The sequence below is a fragment of the Saccopteryx leptura genome, chromosome 4 (genome assembly GCF_036850995.1).
Source record: "Saccopteryx leptura isolate mSacLep1 chromosome 4, mSacLep1_pri_phased_curated, whole genome shotgun sequence".
In the NCBI taxonomy this organism is placed as follows: domain Eukaryota; kingdom Metazoa; phylum Chordata; class Mammalia; order Chiroptera; family Emballonuridae; genus Saccopteryx; species Saccopteryx leptura.
Window position 1 is genome coordinate 217990611 of NC_089506.1, and position 17713 is coordinate 218008323.

A 17713-nucleotide genomic window follows, 5' to 3' on the forward strand; every position below is an offset into this window, starting at 1 on the left:
TACATAAGAGGTAGATGAATACACACAGTTTAACCTTTAGTTATATGGCTTATAGTGATATATAGTTTAACCCTAACCAACGCTCTGAGAATGGACACACTTGTACAACTTACCCAAAGTAGGGTCAAAACCCAAGATTCCTCACCTGCTAAGCCCAAGACTTCTGCATTATAACTGCCTCTGGCTCATTTCTGTTCAAGGGACGTCTGGTTTTGGGGGGCCTGGTCCAGCCTTTAAAAAGGCTTGATTCTGTGAGAGTGACTTATCGGCTGTACCTGGACACCCCCTTCCTGCTTACCCTTCCCCAACTGTACCCTTTAACCACTCTGAACAAGGCTAGGCCATTTCTTCAATCTTCAAAATAAGGGTGAGCCGATACAAGGCTGGCGGTAGTGGCGTATAACAGCTGGCTGTTAATTCCAGGCCCCCAGGCCTAAGGTCGGGCACCAGGGAGACTGTTTTGGCCCCTTCCGGTTCAAGTGTGATCAGCGCCCCTCCAAGAACCGGCAAGTCGTGGCTTCCTCGGGCACCAGATCGAGCTGAATCGTCACAGCAGGGAAAGCTCTCTTTTCAGCTCTAGGGCGCGGCCATACCTCCAAGCCGAAAGAAAGGAACTCCGGGGCGACTGGCAAGAGTCAACGTCCAGCTCGCCCCGGCGCCCCGCGGAGCCGCCACACTAGCCAATGGGCTCCTGCCACGTCACAGACCCCCCCCCTTTCCCCTCCCCCTAGCCGGCGGCCACCCCCACCACGCGACGCTGCGCCGAAACTCAACGCGCCGCGCGGCGCCAGCTTCTGGCGTCATTTCCACCGCAGCGATGGCGGCCCAGGGAGCGGCGGCGGTGGCGGCGGCGACTTCGGGGGTCGATGGGGAAGGCGAGCCCGGGCCGGGAGAGAACGCGGCGGTTGAGGGGACCGCCCCGTCCCCCGGTCGTATCTCGCCGCCGACCCCGGCGCGCGGCGAGCCGGAAGTCACCGTGGAGATCGGAGAGACCTACCTGTGCCGGCGGCCCGATAGCACCTGGCGTGAGGGCGGAGTCCGGGGCCAGGGGGCGGTGTCTTTAGAGGCGGGGGCGGGTACTCGGAAGAGTTGGTGGGCATGGGGGCGGGGCTTGAGGGAAGAACGCGACGCCGAGTTTCCCACCGTTCCGCAAAGCCCGCCAGGCAGGAGATCGCCCAGTTCTTCTGTGTGTAAATCTCCCATCCCACCCCCTTGCCCAACCTGCGTCTTTATTCCTTTCCTTGTTATCCTTGCTCCCTCCCCGGTCTCTCCCGTCCCTGCGACTTCCCCTTCCACTTACCTTTTCCTACAGCCCCCAGCCGAGAGGACCTTCCAGAACTCAGAAAAGACTATTCCCTCCCCATCTCTCCCCTCCCTCCCCTCGCTCTCCTTTCCTCCTCATTCCGTAGAGTGGCATTCATACTTGTGACCTCTCTGGTTTCTAGCCACCCCTGGCAAAAGCCATTACCAAACCAGACCACGCTGTACCCTTTGAAGACATTTTTCCTCCCGTGGCCTCTGGCTTGGAATGCCCTTTCTTCCCTTTCCCCTTGCTCACCAGCCTCGGGACTAATTCTTTTTAACCCCTATCTCTCTCTGCGTTGCCATTTCTGATTCCCTTCAAGCAAAGTGAGTCATTCCCTTCTGTGCATTCCTGCAACATTTATACTTCAGCCATGGTATATGTGACATTGTTGTCTTTGTCTGTGTCCTCCCCTGTCAAAGAGGAGAGTTCTGGAGGACAGAACTGCTTGTTATTCATTGCTGTGTCCTCTCTATTCGGCAACAACACTTACTAAATGGTCTGCTAGTTGTCATACTGTACTGAAAGCTGTAGAGGCAGTAACTCATCCTCTGAGGTGGACACCACGAACTCTATTTTACAGATGAAGAAACTGAGGCTCAGAAAGTCAAAATAACTTGCTGAGTTAAAATAGCTGGGAAGCGGGGAACCGGGATTATGTATAAACCGCACTGTCTGACTCCAGAGGCAGCCTCATGACCTCCAAACAAATAAACACTGAATATAGATACTGCTCACAAAAATGAGGGGATATTTTATCACTTCATTTTGAAATATCCCCTCATTTTTGTGAGCAGTATAGTAAACTAGGCATTGAATTTGGAGTCAGGCTTAAGCTCAACTAAGTATTAGCTCTTACCACTTTTCAAACCTGTGTGCCTGAGGAAGCCTCAGTTTTCTCAAATATAAAATGAATCACAGTCCCAACCTCCCAACCTGGTGTCCCTCACGGGCAGTGATTGAACGGAATGGTGGCTGAGGACAGGTCAGGTTATTTCGGTGTTCCAACTCTGCCTTCCGGCTGATCCTAGCCTTTCTCCTTCACAGATTCTGCTGAAGTGATCCAGTCACGCGTGAATGACCAGGAGGGCCGAGAGGAATTCTATGTGCACTATGTGGGCTGTGAGTGATGTGGGGCACCTGGGCCTGGGGGGTGGGGAGGGGGTGGAAGGGCAGTACCCTCATGGCACATCCTCATAGTTAACCGGCGACTGGACGAATGGGTAGACAAGAACCGGCTGGCGCTGACCAAGACAGTGAAGGATGCCGTGCAGAAGAACTCAGAGAAGTACCTGAGCGAGCTGGCTGAGCAGCCCGAGCGCAAGATCACTCGCAACCAAAAGCGCAAGCATGATGAGATCAACCATGTTCAGAAGGTCCGGGCTCGCTCTCCCCTTCCCCAGAGCCCCGGGAGGCTCCGCGGCCTCTGCCAACTCCTTTGGGTCCCTGTGCCAGAAATAGAGCCGCCCCCATTTCTTAAGCTCTTACAGTATGTTAGAGACTTGACCTGGTTCTTCTCGGGTACTCTCCCCAGATGAGAAAACTGAGGTTCAGAGAGGGCAAGGGCTTGGCTACAGTCGCACAGCAAAGAAACAGCACAGCTGGGACTGGAACTCGGTCCTCCTGCATTAACAGCCTCTTTTGTCTCCTAGTAGTTGTGCAGCATAAGATAAACCAACTTGAAGTCCTAACGGAAGGAAGAAAATGAATGATACTGAGCACTTGATATTGCCCAGAGCCATTCTGAATATTATACATGTATAAGCTTCTTAAGTTCTCCTTAACAATTTAAGACCATGGAGATATAAATATATATATATACAGACACTACCCCACCCTATATGTATTTTTTGTAGATGAGGAAACAGGCTCAGAGAGGTAAGTTGACATGCCTAAGGTCACACAGCTAGTAAAAGGATGTGCTGGAATTAAAATAATAGCAAACATTTATTGGTTTGTGACTTAAAGTTTTAGGTGAAAAGTTTGAATGTATGATCTCACTGAAGTGTAACAGCACACCTGTCAGGTAAAAGCAGCATTATCCTCAGTTCATAAGGGCTGAATCCAGTCCTGAATTAGATATGCCATTGTCCTACTTCAGGACACAAACCCTTAACCATGATTTTGATACATCCGAGAAACTCAGGCTGCTTGTTTCCAAAACCCGGGTTCTTTTCGTCAAGCCAGCCTGCCCCTGGGAGGTTCCTTTTCTCCCACTCTGAGCCTCAGTTCCTTGATCTGTGAAATGGGGGATGCAGGAGAACTGGATTTATTGAGTTCTTAAGGCACGCAGACATTAGTTTCAACTAGAGCTATTTCGTCTAAGTGCTAGTGTGTTTTTCAAACTGTGGGGCTCAGCTGCTTAGATTACCAAATTAGTTCAGTGGGCCATGACCAGCATTTATATTTTAAAATTGGAAAAAAGAAATAGGATAAAATAGAAAAATACCAGAGTGCATTGTGCTTTATTACAAGTAAGTATTATTCTGAGAAGTTTTTATTTCACATACAGATACATGTATGTATATAGGTAAACCTCAATTTACAGTGCTAACTGCACTTCCTACTGTGGTTTGCGATTAAAAAAACAATTGAAATACCCTAAACTGGAAAGGCCCCTCCAGGTGTAAGGCAGCACTATGCAGTTGGACTTTCTGTGATGAATGGAACTGTTTTATGTTTGTACTTGCTCATGGAGTAGCCACTAGCCACGTATGGCTATGGAGAACTTGAAATATGTTTAGTGTACTAAGAATTCAATTTTGTTTAATAAGTTGGAAGTTAAGTAGCTGCGTGTGACTAGTGGCTCCTCTGTTGAACGTCACAAATCTAAGGGTCTCTCAGTCCCTCAACCAACCTGCACTGGCCACTTAAGTCTCAAAGATGTGCATCTGTGCTGGCAGTCAGCCGGGGTCTGAGGATGGGCCAGGGCTGAGACAGTCAGAGAAGGGGCGATCATCGAATTAACAGGCAGCAAGAGTCTTTAAAACCTAATTAATGTTTAATTCTAAATCAGTTGAAACACTTGTGAAAAGTTCTGCCTGGTCTGTGGTGGTGCAGTAGATAAAGCACAGACCTGGAACGCTGAGGTCACAGGTTCGAAACCCTGGGATTGCCTGGTCAAGGCACATACAACAAGTAACCAGTGAACAACTAAAGTGAAGCAACTATGATACTTCTCACCCCCTCAGCCCCACAAAATCAATAAATAATAAAAATCTTAAAAAAAAAAAAGTACTGCTTTATTTGTAATTCTTTAATACATTTACAGAAGAACATTGTTTTGTGAGAGTTGGAAAATGCATTTTCTTTTTTTTTTAATTGATTGACTTTAGAGAGACGGAGAGAGAGAGAGGAAGGGGGGGCGGAGAGAGAGAAGCATTCATTTGTTCCACTTAGTTGTGCCTTCATTGGTCTCTTCCCATATGTGCCCTGACTGGGGATCGAACCTGCAATCTTGGTGCTTCGGAACGACACTACCCAGTGGTTTTCAACTGCTGGTCTGTGGACGAGGCTGGTCCAGGAAAGAGTTAAACCACCCTGATGTTGTTGAGTAATCTCAGCTCTTGCACAGACCAGCACCAATCCTTGGACCGGTGTTTGAGAAACACTGCTAACCACCTGAGCTAACTGGCCAGGGCTGGGGGATGCATTTAAAAGAAGCACAGGAGGAAGGAAATCTTCCTTCCCTCATCTTTGCAGAGGGTTAATCGCAGGCATTGGACAGACCAAGGGCCTGTGCTTAACTCTGCCGAGTACCTTTTCTGTGATGGGCAGGTGACCTCACCTTTGTGCCTCAGTTTCCTCTTTTGTGTAGTGTGGACAATGAGTAATTCTGCCTCGGGCTTACTGTGAGGACTGAATGAAATAATGCCTGTGGAGTGCTTGGCACTCGGAATGATGGCAGCTAGCCCATCCCCGAGGGCGAGTGACCTCACCGCCTGTTTACTTCTCTATAAGATAGGAAGGAGTGCTGTGTCTGAGGCATCCAGGCGCGTGCACTGTGTGCCCTGTGGAAGGGGCTTCTGGGTAGGATGTTGGCTCCCTTCTCCTGGCTCGGCCGCAGGAGAAGGCTGCTCTTTACTCTGGGATAGGTCACCCAGGCCGTCCTGGGTCCCCGCTCCACTGTCAGGTTGAACTGGCTTCCTCCTGCAGAGTCTGGCCTGGGCGCTGGATGTTCTGTGAGCATGACCTAACTCTTAGTCCCTGCTTTCTGAGAACTTGGGAAAGAGGGAAGGCCGGGTAGGGCCGTTGAGGTTATTGCTGACCACTGTTCCTTACTCGGGAAGGAGAGGGTGTATTCTGCAGCGGAAGAATCCAGTCCAGCCTCCTGGAAGGGACAGGAAGGTCGCACAGAAAGAAAGGTCACACGTGGCGAGCTCACCAAGTTCTGGCCTGTGCACTCACCCTGCTCACCCTCTCCACTGGGTTGAGAACACATTTTTTTGCCAGCAGGAGGATTAGGAAGGGCATCAAGGTGGAAGGAACTTTATGTACAAAGGCATGAGCTGGAAGAAGAAGGATCGTAGCAGTGTGGATTTGAAGGGACAGGCTGGAGGCTGGGAGCCCTAGGCAGTCGTCCAGGCCTGAGGTGGTGGCAGTGGCTTTTTGGAATAGGACAGAGAGGAGAATTCCAGAGAGGGGTCAATTCTAGAGGAGGTAGAGTCGACAGGACGTGGCTGTTAATTGAATGCCAGGCCGAGAGAGGGAGGAGTGTTGAGATTGGCCCCTTCTCTGTCTCCTGCAGTTGGACTGAGGGTGGCGCCCGGCGAGATGGGGAATGCAGGAGGAGGAAAGAATAAGTCCCCTTCTGGATACTCTGAGCCTGTGGAAGGGACCTTTGGGAGCAGTCCCATGGACGGGCCGCTCCTCGGGTGTCTGGGAAAGAGGTCCAGGCACTCTGTAGAGTGGGCAGCAGTTCCTGCTGTGAGCACGGAAGACCGGAGCCATGGCCTCATCTGTCTCACCACTCTGGCCGAGCTAGGCTGCTCCCCTGGTAGAGCTGAAGCTCTCGTCACCCCGAGGACTCTAACCGGGCCTCCTGATCCCAGCCCTTTCCATGTGGCAGAAAGGTCCAAACTCAGGCATCAGGGACATCTGGGATACATGGGAGGGTGGACAGACAGGAGGAGCTTGGACAAGCCAGCTTCAGAGCCAGGTAGAAAAAGTTAGCTATTCGTGTGGTTCTTGTCATTCAGGATGTGAGGTCCGGACGCTGGGTGGGAAGCACCGAGGTTCTGGGACAGGGGAGGGACAGCCGGACCACCACTTCTGTTCACCTCTGTCCCTTGCTCTTTCCATGCCCAGACCTATGCAGAGATGGACCCCACCACAGCGGCCTTGGAGAAGGAGCACGAGGCGGTAAGCGGGCAGGGATCCTGACTGGGGACTCCCCACCCCCTGCTCTCCCTGCTCTGAACGAGCCGTCCACTGCCCCGCACAGATCACCAAGGTGAAGTACGTGGACAAGATCCACATCGGGAACTACGAGATTGATGCCTGGTACTTCTCACCGTTCCCTGAGGACTATGGGAAACAGCCCAAGCTCTGGCTCTGCGAGTATTGCCTCAAGTACATGAAATACGAGAAGAGCTACCGCTTCCACCTGGTGAGGCTGCCTGGCGGGCCAGCCCGCTGAGGGCACTGGGGTGGCAGCGCCTGCAGACGGGTTCACAGGAGGGGAGGACACGGGAAAACCGCCCGTGGGTTGAGAGACCTGGTTCCTGCCTGGCTCTCTCGGTCTTTGATGAAGTGACGTAGGCCAACTTACCCCTCCCTAGACCTCAGTTTCCTCTTCTGTAGAATGGGGGCAGGAATCCTTGCCCGTACCTTTCCCTGGACTCCTTACCTTTCTCCACGGGGGTATCAGAGCCAGCCAGGGGCCAGGTTCCGCGGCAGAAAAGCAGGAGCAAGCACAGACCCCAAGTGGTGGGACTGGCTGGTGTGGACAGATGGGAGGCGGTGGTACGGGGGCGCGGCCAGGGCAGGGGGCTCCTGTCCTGCCTCTGGGCTTCCCAAAGGGTGGAGTCTGAGGCACATGTGTGCAGTTTAGGAAACGCTGTTGTCATGGATCAGAGCCCCCCCCCCAGTCCTCTAGAGCCAGGCCCACCTGGACTCGAGCCCCTGGCTGTGTGATGTTTGAGCCAGTGACCTGGCCCCCTTTCTCCATCTGTACAATAGGCTCATGTGGTTGGCAGACTTACTTGATGTGAGTGAAGTGTTGAGCCCAGGATCTGCATATGGGGAAACTGAGGGAAGAACAGATTTGCTGCAAGCCACATAGGGCACAGTGAAGGGCACTGGCAGAGAACTTCAGTCTGAAGCCCGTGTCCCCCCATTCCTACCTGCAGGGCCAGTGTCAGTGGCGGCAGCCCCCGGGGAAGGAGATCTATCGCAAGAGCAACATCTCTGTGTATGAGGTGGATGGCAAAGACCACAAGGTGAGTGGGTGGCTGGTGCGCTGAGGGGAGGTGGAGGGGGCACGGGCACCTCCTGGACAGCCTTTGCTGTCATCAAAGGACAGAGGCCGCCTGGCCTGCAGTGGCACAGGGTAGGAAGCGTCAACCTGGAACGCTGAGGTTACTGGTTTGAAACCCCAGGCTTGCCCCATCAAGGCACATACGAGAAGCAACTATTACAAGTTGATGCTTCCTGCTCTCCCCCCCTTATCCTCTCTCTAAAATCAATAAATAAAATATTTTTTAAAAAGCCCTAGCCAATTCGCTCAGTGGTAGAGCATTGGCCTGGTGTGTGGATGTCCCGGGTTCAATTCCCAGTCAGGGCACACGGGAGAATTGACCATTTGCTTCTTCACTCCTCCCCTTCTCCCTTCTCTCTATCAATCCCTTATCCTCCCATGGCAGCCATGGCTCAATTGGAACAAGTTGGCCCTGGGAGCTGAGGATGGCTCCATGGCCCACCTCAGGTGCTAAAACAGCTCAGTTGCTGAGCAACGGCTCCAGATGGGCAGAGCATTGGCCCTCAGTGGGCTTGCCAGTTGGATCCCAGTCAGGGCACATGTGGAAGTCTGTCTCTCTGCCTTGCTTCTTCTCACTTAAGAAAAATAAAATATAAATAAGTAAATATAATAGAATAAATTTTTTTTTAAATCTTAAAAAAAAAAAAAAGAGGCTAGAGGCTAGGAAGAGCAGCTCCTCCAGGTAGAGGCCTGCAGGCTCACGCCTCGCCTGGCATGGGGTCTGTGGCTGGTGCATAGTGAGCACGGCCCAGGTGCCAACCCTGGGCCCGGTGTTTGTATTTCCCTGAGGACTGTTCTCCTGATGGGGCTGTTGAGGTGTGGGCAGTTCTGGAGCCCTGAGCGAGACTGTCAGGCCTGAGGCTGTTTCTATACGGCTTTCTCTTTATGCCTGAATAAAAGGTGTTTGCTTTTCCCTGGAGGGAACTGCTTTGTGTAAGATTTCCTGCCTGCCAGCTCTGTGGCTCTGAAGGCCCAGTTCCTTGTTCCCCGCAAAAAGACTTGAATGGGCAGGGCAGGGCATCTGGGATCTGCTTTACTGAGAACCTGGCCTTTGCCTGGTCAGTTGGGGAAGGTCTCACCAAGTGTCCCCATATCCCGTGGATGGGCAGAGTGTAAGACAAGGAGGGCAGGCCTCTGAGTGGCCCCTGGCTTCACATCTGTCACTTACTAGCCGACCTTAGAGAAGTTACCTAACATCGTTTGTTCCTATTTCCTCATCTATAACAGAGGAGTCATGGTAATATTTACCTAATAGGCTTGTTAGTGGAATAACTGAGATGACAACGTGACATACTTAGCCCAGTGTCTGACACCGAGTAGGTGCTAAGTAATGAGCCTTCCTCATTATTGGTGACCTGTCGTGGCTCAGTCAGCCTTGTGGTAAATAGCTTGGGGTAAGGAACAGCCACCCTGGGCCCAGCCCTTGCCCGCTGCTCTGCCTTCTTGAACAGCAACGGGGATACCGGCAGGAAAGGTGCCATCGGGAGACATGGGTATTCTTGCTGGCGCTACCCTCTGCCAGCTTTGAGGTTCTAGGCAAGCACTTCCCCCTCCCTGAGCCTCGATTGTTTTTTGTTTGTTTGTTTTAAGTAAATGGGACTAGCCACACTGGGCTTACACAGGTGTTTAGTCAAATGAAGAGTGAATACAAAAGGTATATACACCAGACGAACCCTTGGTCTGTGCGACAAAGCCGACAGTAAGGTCCCCTTGTTCCTCCTGCCGTCGGCCTCTGGCCTAGGTGGGTGTCCAGCCTGTAGCAGGGCCTAGGTGGGTGTCCAGCCTGTAGCAGGGCCTAGGTGGGTGTTCAGCCTGTAGCAGGGCCTAGGTGGGTGTCCAGCCTGTAGCAGGAGAGGCTCGGTGGACCAGTATGGCCGAGTGGGCAGACGCCCAGGCTTCGGAGCCAGGCTTGAGGCTTGTCCACTCAGCAGACACCTAGCCAGCGCCCAGCCTCGCGCTTTGCTGTGCGCTAGGTGCCAGGTACGTAACCTTGAACAGCACAGGTTGGAACTGCACAGGCCCCCGTGTACGCAGAGGGCCTGTGCTGTTCCGGTGAGGAGCCGCTTAATGGACTGGCACTCGCGGACCGGGTGGCAGGTCCTGCCGAGGTCTCAAAGGGCTCATTGTCCTTGCTCTCTGAGCCTGATCTCCCTCCCCAACTCCTCAGATTTACTGTCAGAACCTGTGTCTGCTGGCCAAGCTTTTCCTGGACCACAAGACACTGTACTTCGACGTGGAGCCCTTCGTCTTCTACATCTTGACCGAGGTGGACAGGCAGGGGGCCCACATCGTTGGCTACTTCTCTAAGGTATGGGCTGGGGAAGCAGAGGTGGAGGGAGGGGAGTGAGTGTGGCCTGGAGGGGGCTGAGCTGCCCCGGGGCCCTGACCTCTCACCCCTTAGGAGAAGGAGTCCCCGGATGGGAACAACGTGGCCTGCATCCTGACCCTGCCTCCCTACCAGCGCCGTGGCTACGGCAAGTTCCTCATTGCTTTCAGTGAGTGGCTCCTCCTCGTCCAGGAACGGGCACCTCAGGGAGGGGGTAGAGCCCAGGGTGGGGCTAGACGTGCAGGACCTTCGTTTCTCCCGTTGCCAGGTTATGAGCTATCCAAGCTAGAGAGCACGGTGGGCTCCCCGGAGAAGCCGCTGTCTGACCTGGGCAAGCTCAGCTACCGCAGCTACTGGTCCTGGGTCCTGCTGGAGATTCTGCGAGACTTCCGTGGCACGCTGTCCATCAAGGACCTCAGGTGAGAGCCCTGGTCCCCAACCCCGTCCTGGGCGCGCTGTTCATCAAGGACCTCATGAGGGAGGCTTCTTGGAATTCTCCAAGAGGGAAAGGTTCTAAGATTGGCCGTGAGCCTGTCTCCTTGTCCTTTTGCTGTCCCAGCCAGACCCCACAAGTGAGCTCTCCTAGCATCTGCTCCAATCCCTTTCTGCAGCCAGATGACCAGCATCACCCAGAATGACATCATCAGCACCCTACAGTCCCTCAATATGGTCAAGTACTGGAAGGGCCAGCATGTCATCTGTGTCACACCCAAGCTAGTAGAGGAACACCTCAAAAGTGCTCAGTATAAGAAACCACCCATAACAGGTGAGGGGCTCCCTAGGGTGTGTGGGAGGGGGTAGGAGTAGGACTCCTGTAGCCACAGCCTCCCTTCTGCCGTCCTATGGTCCGAAACCAGTCTGACCGCTCCCAGGTCGAAGCCTGAGGCAAGCTGCTCATGCCTGGCCTTTCTGTCCCCTCCCCAGGGCTCATTCTGCCCTTGTTCTCCTTGAGGTGAAAGCTGGCCTGCGCCCTGCCGCCCAGCCCTGTCCCTCTCTTTCTCTCACCGGCTCTCTCATGTGTCCTCTCCCCACAGTGGACTCTGTCTGCCTCAAGTGGGCACCCCCCAAGCACAAGCAAGTCAAACTCTCTAAGAAGTGAGTGACCTGTGCCCCTGCTGCTGGACCCCTTCCCTCCTTGCCCAAGCCTGTAAATATGTACAGACTATTTCATCATTTTTTTAATAAAGTAAATTCTGCCGGTGCCTCTGGACTTTGGAGGTGGGGCCAAGAGGCCGAGCGCTGACGCTCTTCACGGCACATCACACACAGCGGTCGCGGCACATCGCACACAGCCGGTCATGGCACATCACACACAGCGGTCGCGGCACATCACACACAGCCGGTCGCGGCACATCACACACAGCCGGTCGTGGCACATCGTACACAGCGGTCGTGGCACATCACACACAGCGGTCGCGGCACATCACACACAGCCGGTCGCGGCACATCACACACAGCCGGTCGTGGCACATCGTACACAGCGGTCGTGGCACATCACACACAGCGGTCGTGGCACATCACACACAGCCGGTCGTGGCACATCGTACACAGCGGTCGTGGCACATCACACACAGCCGGTTGTGCTCCACACATTTTACTCCTCCTTGCTCCGTGTGCCCCGACCCCACACCCAAGCCCAAGCCCAGTTCCGGTGGGGGCTCAGTCCTCCGGGGTCCAGGAGTCAGGGCTCAAGGGGGGCGTAGCAGCCAATGGGGCAAGACTGGGGCCTTTCTGTCCTTAAAAACATCCTGCTGACTGCTCAGAGGCAGCCCCAGCTCAGACGACAAGAGGGTCAGGTGACGGCGTTCTTCCGGCGGAGCTGCTCGGGCTCTGGAGCCCGCCCTTCAGCAGCAGTCCGCGGGCAGCTGCCCGGGCTTCTGGAAACGGAAGAGCTGGGCTCATTTTCTTAGCTAAGGCTCCCCAGGGGCTCCATAGGAGCCCAACCAATAGGCTTGTGGATAGCAGGTGGCCAGAGCTTCTGGCCACTACCACTGGCAGTAAAACTGGCTATGGATTATAGTCCCAAAGAACAAGCCCAAGGGGGTGGGCTCAAAGGTCAGGATGGTGGCCTGAACTCCCCCAGGGTCCTGCGAGGAAGGAGTGACAAGCAGGCCTTAGGCCCGGAGACTGTGTAGGGGGGCGTGCCAGTCTTGGGAACTGGCGTCTGTCCTTGGGCACCACGTGGCAGTTCTGGGTGCAGGGTCAAGGCCCGGGGCGAGCAGCGCAGTGCCCCCACCACGGCTGCAGGAGGCCCAGCGTCAGGGCTAGTGGCAGCAGAAGGATGGGTCCCAACAAGCCTCGGCCGGGCGCAGAGTTGAAGGCCTGACGGTTTTTGCAGAGGTTGCCGTCAGGCTGGGACTCCCAGGTTTGGGGTACCACCCGAGGCTGGAGCTCGGCTGCGTGGTGGCGAATCCAGGACGCGTAGCTGGAGGTCAGAGTGTACACACCAGGCCTGTTGGGGGCTCCACAGGCATCACCCCAGCTCACAATGCCTGCCAGGTACCAGAGGCCCCCAACAGGGCAGGAGAGGGGGCCCCCAGAGTCACCCTGAGGAGAAAAGCCACACAATAGCTGTCAGGACCAGGCCCCAGTCAGTGTGCCAGCCCGTTTCCCAAGCTGTACTTGTCTCTGGTCCAGCGGGCCCCCGGCATTACCTGGCAGGCGTCCTTGCCCCCCTCTACGTAGCCAGCACACACCATGTCCTGCTGGATAGAGTGGGGCTCATTCGGTTTGGCATCGATGTTGTACAGGCAGTTACACGTCTCACGACTGATCAGTGGCACCTCAAGTTGCTGTAGTGGCCTGGGGGCCTGGAGGCTCACTGTGGGGGCAGGAGACACTGAGCCGGGGCCTCCCCCGAGTGACGGGGGCAGGAGACACTGAGCCGGGGCCCCCCCCCGAGCGACGGGGGCAGGAGACACTGAGCCGGGGCCTCCCCCCGAGCGACGGGGGCAGGAGACACTGAGCCGGGGCCTCCCCCCGAGCGACGGGGGCAGGAGACACTGAGCCGGGGCCCCCCCCGAGCGACGGGGGCAGGAGACACTGAGCCGGGGCCTCCCCCGAGCGACGGGGACAGGAGACACTGAGCCAGGGCCCCCCTCGAGCGACGGGGGCAGGAGACACTGAGCCGGGGCCTCCCCCGAGTGACGGGGGCAGGAGACACTGAGCCGGGGCCTCCCCCCACCGACGGGGGCAGGAGACACTGAGCCGGGGCCTCCCCCCACCGACGGGGGCAGGAGACACTGAGCCGGGGCCTCCCCCCACCGACGGGGGCAGGAGACACTGAGCCGGGGCCTCCCCCTGAGCGAGGCTCCCGCCCTCCCTCCAGCTGCCAGTGCAGCCTCACCTGAGGAGGCCACGTGGCCCCATCCGGTGACAGAACACTGGAGGCCGTTGGGGAAGGAGGCGTTGGCCGCAGGGAGGCAAACCGGCCGGATGTTGCGGGAGAGGGTGACGGGGCTGTGCAGCCGGACGAGCGCGATGTCCCCCTGGGAGCCCTCCTGGCGGTAGCCGGGGTGAGGAATGACTTGTGCCACGGTGCGCACCGCGGCCGTGGGGGTGTAGGAGTCCAGCTGGTGGGCCCCCAGCTTCACCTCGTACCCTTCCTTGCTGTGCTCCCTGCAAGCGGGGCAGAGGCTGGGACCCGGACCTGCCCTGCTTCTTCGATCCCTGTGGCCTGGTGGCATCCAACCCACACAGATTCGGATCCCAGGCAAAGGAATTGTTAGGTCCTAAACTGTGCCCTCGCTTTGTCCTGTGACCTGTGACCTCTGGCTTTCACTCCCGACTGGAGTCTTTCAGACTTTATTGATATCCCTAGGCCCAACCCAAGAACCGAACCTAAACCTCCAGCCCACCTCTGACTTCCCACGTGGCCCCCAAACCCAGCTGGTACCTGGGAAAGCAGTGAGCAGCTGACAGCACCCACTGCTCAGACACGAGAGAGCCGCCACACACGTGGATGCCGTCGTAGGTGATGCTGACTTGCCAGGGCCACTGGCCAGGGGTCGCGCTGCTGCCACCTGTGATGCGTGCTTGGGAGGCCACACCACACACGGCTGCCCAGGGAGGAAGGGGCAGGGGTCAGGCCCTCCTGGGGCCCTCGGACTGGTCCTTAGCCCTGCCGCTCCCGCCCCTAGAGAGCTGGCTTGGATCTTGGGAAGCGAGTTCGTAGGAGCTGGCCACCCTTTGACCCCATGCCATGCTTACCAGGCACAGTCAGCTTTGCCACCTTGCCACCCGTGACTCGTTACCTCATCTGGGTCTCATACGGCTTCCTTCCTCTCAGGCCTTCCTGCCTTCCAACCAGTCCACCCCTTCTAAGTCTGAAGACCTTTGTAAATGAGAAAGCTGGCCAGGTGACAGCCCTGCTACAATCCTCTCCCTGGTTTTGCACTGCCCTTAAGATACATTCCAGACCTTCCAGGACAATGGCATTTCCTCCAGCCCTCCCTCTGGACATTTTCTGTCATAGACGTGAGGCCACGCACTAACCTCCAGATCTTGGCTTATCCAGATCATTGCCTAGAATATCTTTTCTCATCCCCACTTTGTTCAGCAAACTGATTTGCCTACGGGAGCCCCTCCTTGCCTGCTCTAACCTGCTGGACTGAGTCAGGCAAAGCACCAGCGTTCCCAGGGCCTGTGCCACCCCTACACTGCTCTGTCACCCAGCTGCCGGTGTGGCCTTAGCCACACCAACCTGGGCACTCCCTAAGGGCAGGGACCAGAGCAGAGCTCCATGTGCCCAGCGCCCAGCACGGGGCTGAGCACAAAGGTAGAGTCATAAATGTGTGCGTTGAACAAAGGAACGGTGTGAAAGCCACCCTACCCCCACAGAGGTCAGCTGTTTGGAACAGGACCCAACTGGCCTTCACAAAGTCACCTTCCCAGGAGCAGAGGAAACTGCCAGCCAGGCTCCACCTCCCTTCATAATAACGACAATAGCTACTATTTAGTGACTTCAAACAATGTCCGGCCCTGAAGGGGCTTTCACTTCCTGGATGCCTGAACTCCTCAGACAGTCTCAGGAGATCAACATCATCAACTTCACTTTGGAGGAACAGAGACTGGCCAGTCACATGTCCGGTAAGTGGCGAAGCCAGGACTGAAAACCTTGACTCAGGCTGGTGGTAAAATGCCTTCGAAGAAAGGAGACCCTCCGTTTGTTTTCCTCCAAACACCTCGGAGTCAGACCTGGGCTCTGGTCCCAGCCTGGCCGCTTTCCGGCTGTGTGCCTTCGGGCAAGGTGCCTCTGCCCCTCGGTTCCCTTGTCTAGAGAGCCCGGGCCGTGATCCCATCTCACAGAGCTACTGGGGTGGGGAGACAGCTGAGCAGAGAGGCTCGGCACTCCTTACACACTCCGCGGGAGCTGGCTCTGTGTCCCCTCTCCCCTCCGCCCTCCCCCCAGCCTCACCTTCCGCACCGGCCCCGGCAGCTCCTGGAAGGCAGAGAAGGAGGGAGGGGTAAGCAGAGGAGACCCAAGTTCCCAGACTTCTTAGCATCGGCCCCTTCCCCAGAGGGCCGCCCCTCCCCCCAGGAAGCCAAGGCTGAAGGAAAGGGGAGAGGGCAGAGCCAGGGAGCTGGGGGTTCTTGAGCCCAGGATAAGGGACAGGGATGTGTTATCCTTGGCCCCTGTCCACCACCCTCCCCATGCCCTGTGCTCGCACATACTCACCCAGCCCGGACCGGAATAATCCAAGCAAAAGCAGAATGGTCACAGCCTCTGGCCGCCTGGGCCCCAGGTCTACCCTCTGGGCCATGGCCCAGGATGATGGCCCCCCGGAGAAACACCCGGTATCCAAGGGAAGCGTCCTAGGAACTGGTTTCAAAGGCAAGATTCAGGTCTTGGCCCAGAGGGAAGGGATGCTGGAATCCTTGCTGGAAAGACCGCAGCAGGTGGCCGAGGCAGGTGGCTTCAAAGACAGGGCACAGTCACAAGGGGAGAGGATGAAACCTCCGCAGCCCTCGGTAAGGACACGTCACCGGCGCTGCCTGGCTACACAGAGAACTTTCAGAGTGGCAGCTCCTGGGAAAAAAGCACCTACCTGCCCGCCCCGCCCTCGGCCCCGCCCTCCCTGCGCGGCTCTGCCAGCTCCTCTCACCGCCAAAGCCCGGAGTCCTCCTGGACCCCTAGGGGTGTGTGTGTGTGTGTGTCCGCGTGCATGCGTGCGTGGGGTGCTGCTGTGGGGCCCATCAGCCAGACAGCAGCCCCAGGCAGGGCGGGGAGTGGGAATGTCCGATAGCCCAGCTCCCTGGAGGGCCACCCCGCTGCTGCTGGCCCCTGGTCTTCCAGACCTCCCAAACCAGTTATGCCTCCCAGGGCTTGGCTCTGAGCCTTTGTTGTGCTGGGGCCACAGGCCTCTCCCCTCTTCGCAGCTTAGGCCCTGTGTATGAGCCTGGGACACCGGGGTTGGCCCCAGGCGAGGGCCGTTTCAGGACCTTCCGTAGAGCCTGCAGCCTCATCTCTGTGTGGTGAGGTGTGGCTGGCGTGTCTGGCAGTGCCAATCATCTCGCAAATATTCACTGGGTGCCTACTCAGTTTCAGGTACAGGCGGTGAAACAGACACCATCCCTGCCTTCCTTGAGCTCAACCTGAAGCAGGGGTGACAGACTTGACTCAAATAATCACAAGCAATTATAGAGTAATTTCAAACTAGGAGCAGTGATAAAGAAAGGGGGGGGGCTCTGGGCACTGTTTACAGGAGCTTGATGTACGCTGCTGGCATGGAGAGGGTAGGCTGGCATCGAGAAGGTAGGCTGGCATCGAGAAGGGCTGCTCAGGGCCGTGCCATCAGAACCGAAACCAAAAAAGGTTATGAGAAGGTGTTAACAAGGTGAAGATGGGGCAAGAGGGTTCAGGTGAAGCATTTTCAGGTAAAGGGTGCGGGTGGCACAGGTTTAGGGGAAGAAGACCCGAGTGACTGGGGCAGGGGTTGGGCACTTCCTCTGTGAGTCTATGAGTTTGTGGGCAATTGCAAATGCGTGATGGCTTCGAGGTTCAGGAAAACATAGTCCCTTCCTACCTTTTTAGACTAAGAGTTTGGACCTGTAAGCGAAGAATTCAGGGCCCAGGCTGGCTGGAGGGCAGGGACTCCTTGGAGTGGGTGCGAGGATGGAGGTCGACTCTGACAGGGTCTAAGCTGAGGAGGGGGTGGGTGTGTTTGGGTAGAGAGAATAGGGTATAGTAAATGTTTGTGGCCCTGGCTGGTGGTGCATTGGATAGAGCTTTGTCCAGGAGCTCTGAGGTTGCCAGCTCAATCGCAGGGTCACAGCCTTGATCCTGGGGTTGCTGCTTGATCCCAGGGTCACTGGTTTGAGTCCCGGTTAAGGCATTTATGAGAAGCAATCAATGGGTGCACACTGAAGTGGAACAGGTTGATGCTTTCTCTCTCTCTCCCTTCCCCCCTTTCTCTTTTTCAAATCAATGGGGAAAAACAGTCCGTGGGGGATGGCATATGGGTGACTGACCGGGTACAGGGAGCAAGTGGGGATGCATGTCCCAGTGGAGACTCAGGGGAACATTGGCAGCTGACGATAACCCTGGCGCTTTAAGGACCTCTGCCCATCTCCAAAGTCTCCCAAGGGAACTAACTTCCAGCTGCTC

The 17713-nt window shown here is 56.0% G+C and overlaps 2 protein-coding genes across 3 annotated transcripts; one reads left to right on the forward strand and one right to left on the reverse strand.

Annotated features, from left to right (window-relative positions):
• Window positions 1-787: 787 nt before the first annotated feature.
• KAT8 (lysine acetyltransferase 8) lies at window positions 788-11310 on the forward strand. Of its 2 annotated transcripts, XM_066383324.1 has the most exons (11): window positions 803-1025; window positions 2351-2425; window positions 2504-2679; window positions 6611-6664; window positions 6747-6911; window positions 7654-7743; window positions 9949-10089; window positions 10183-10276; window positions 10376-10526; window positions 10719-10873; window positions 11142-11310. In XM_066383324.1, the coding sequence occupies exons 1-11, from the start codon at window positions 818-820 to the stop codon at window positions 11204-11206; spliced, it is 1374 nt and encodes a 457-aa protein (XP_066239421.1). In that variant the 5' UTR covers window positions 803-817; the 3' UTR covers window positions 11207-11310. The 2 variants fall into 2 exon arrangements, with proteins under 2 accessions (XP_066239422.1, XP_066239421.1); XM_066383325.1 differs by having other exon boundaries at window positions 788-1025; window positions 10183-10526.
• Window positions 11311-11599: 289 nt separating this feature from the next.
• PRSS8 (serine protease 8) lies at window positions 11600-16122 on the reverse strand. Its single transcript, XM_066383327.1, has 6 exons — window positions 15785-16122; window positions 15524-15547; window positions 14003-14165; window positions 13454-13725; window positions 12762-12928; window positions 11600-12654 (listed from the first exon to the last, which is right to left on the reverse strand). The coding sequence occupies exons 1-6, from the start codon at window positions 15867-15869 to the stop codon at window positions 12310-12312; spliced, it is 1056 nt and encodes a 351-aa protein (XP_066239424.1). The 5' UTR covers window positions 15870-16122; the 3' UTR covers window positions 11600-12309.
• Window positions 16123-17713: the final 1591 nt, after the last annotated feature.